The sequence below is a fragment of the Fulmarus glacialis genome, unplaced genomic scaffold (genome assembly GCF_000690835.1).
Source record: "Fulmarus glacialis isolate BGI_N327 unplaced genomic scaffold, ASM69083v1 scaffold29622, whole genome shotgun sequence".
NCBI lineage: Eukaryota > Metazoa > Chordata > Aves > Procellariiformes > Procellariidae > Fulmarus > Fulmarus glacialis.
Window position 1 is genome coordinate 11,997 of NW_009197647.1, and position 2,280 is coordinate 14,276.

A 2,280-nucleotide genomic window follows, 5' to 3' on the forward strand; every position below is an offset into this window, starting at 1 on the left:
CCGGCTGGGAGCTGCAGCTCCTGCGGCAGGACTAGCAGCAGGGAGCATGCACGCATGCCAGGGCAGCGTCACTAATCCAGTACATCAACGCAACTTCACATCACACCAACAGTTAAAGGTGAGAGAATCGGGTCATGAACTGTATCCTTCACACTGTACCTCACCCTCAGGTGTTCCCTTCCCCAGACAGGCTGAAAATTTCCATGCTTCCTCTGCACAAGAGGGAGCAGACATGGCAATAAAGATAGCCTGAAAACAAAACTTCCCATGCCGAGTTGTTACTGAAAATATATCATACACATTTAGACAAAATCTGTATCAAACCACCAAACTTGCAGCCTGATCACCAACATGGAAATATCTGTCCCCAGCATGACAGACACTACCAAGCACATGGAGCTCTTTTATCAGAAAAGCCAGGTAGATGCAGGTCATCCCATGGCCCAGTCTAGAGGAATCGGAGTCCTGTAGCTCACCTCAACCTTTCACTTTAACCTCTCCTGAACTAACCCTCCACTTGCCAGCACAGGATTGGGTGTCAGTACTGAAAACTGCCTTCCTCACATTAGAATATACTAGAAATTTCACCTGTATCTTGTTTCCAAAAATCGCACCCAAACTAGACCCCAAAGTCATTTCCTGAAAGGCAGGTCCTGCAAAGGGGATGCCCTGCCTGACAATTAATAAAGCAAATCAGCAGCAGGATGACAATATGGGGTTGGGACTAAAGCCTTCTCGTGTGCATGTACATTTAGCACACCTTGCCAGTGCTTCAGGTCACTTTTTTCACTGATATTCAGAGAGACCCTCGCTCAGGTATTTGTTCCTGACTTTCTAATCTGGGGTAAATCACAAGACAAAAGCTGGAGGTGGGAAAGCTACAAGGAAGGAAAGAGAATGAACAATGAAACTGTCATCAATCCCAGGGGCAGACCGCTGTGTCTCCATCAGCTACTCAAAATTCCCTCCCATCCTATTTTTTCTGACTGCCCATCTATATCAATATTAAAGAGCACTGCTTACTGTTTTATGGGACTTTGAAACTGGCAGGATTATGGCAAGCACACAGATAAGCTGGAAAATGGCTCCAATGAAGAGTCCGTAGCGTAGCACATTCTCCATGAATGTGGGCTCAGGGATCTCAGGTGGGGAGAAATCCAACTCAGCAGCCATCGTGAGTGCACCCTTCTTCTCTAATGCTCTCAAGAAGACTCGTTACTACAAGAGGGGGGAAAAAGAGCAATTATTTGCATCATGCTTTCTGGTATTCATTTTCCATTATCAAAAAATGACAGACTACCTCATGCAGGTTTTTTGAAGACACCCTTGATCTACAGACCCAATAACAAAGAGGGAAATGAAAGTTGCATTTTATTTGGATGATTGTCTTTTACCACCTGCCTAAGAAAATAGTCCTCAAACGCTAGCATTAGTCCATTTGCAGGTGAGGGGAAGACAAACAAAATGTGAACAATATTCATGAAACAGTAAGGGAAAAGCTTAATAAACAAGAATATATTTCTCCCTGAAGTCGATCACGCATGCAAGATGACTATTATTCATTTTCACTTACATTGTATATGTGGTCACAGCCTTGTTGTTTTAGATGGTGTACAAAACCAACTACTGCTTAAATAAACCACTCAGAAGGCAGATCTGTTGAAGACAGAAGAACGAGTTATGTATTTAAAGCTAAACATGGCTTTAGTGGCTGGTTACACTAAGCCCTATATACCTTGCGACAGTCACACAGGTAGTTTGTGGCAGAGTTAAGTATTGATCTCCTGGGTCCCAAGATAGTTTCTCAACCACGAGACCATCCTTTCTTCCTTCCTTTATCTTTTGCTAATGGAGTTGTCAATTCATTCTATGAAAGACTAACGGCTTTCTACAATAACGGAGAACTCTCCTGCCAGAATTGCTGGAGTACGCCACAGAAAGTCCCAAAAGGGAAATTCAATTAGTCTGAGATGCCATCAGAACTCAGTTGTGATTACTGTCTTACTCAGTTCTCCTGACCTGTACAATCCTGGTGTGTACTTACTGAATCAGCACTACTTATTGATACTTACAATTCTCTGTATTACTACAGCTTGGGTGTGAGATTGCGCTGCATGCACGTTTCAGTTGAATGGTAGTAACCTGCCTTCTAGAAATTATCTCCAAAGCAGACTCTGTATTTCTCAGGCTAAGAGGAGATTTCTACAATCTGCAGATGCGACCCAGTTCAGAAAGATGGTAAACTTAAGAGTACAATTTGAGTAAAGTTATAGTTGATAA

General features: G+C 43.0%; 1 protein-coding gene across 1 annotated transcript in view; it reads right to left on the reverse strand.

Annotated features, from left to right (window-relative positions):
* The window catches only part of MANBAL (mannosidase, beta A, lysosomal-like), a 2,839-nt gene extending 1,666 nt beyond the window's left edge, over positions 1–1,173 (reverse strand). The window contains exon 1 of the mRNA XM_009572625.1: positions 1,024–1,173. Within this exon, the coding sequence (XP_009570920.1) occupies positions 1,024–1,173 (150 nt within the window). The remainder of the gene's footprint in view (positions 1–1,023) is intronic.
* Between the last annotated feature and the right edge of the window lie 1,107 nt (positions 1,174–2,280).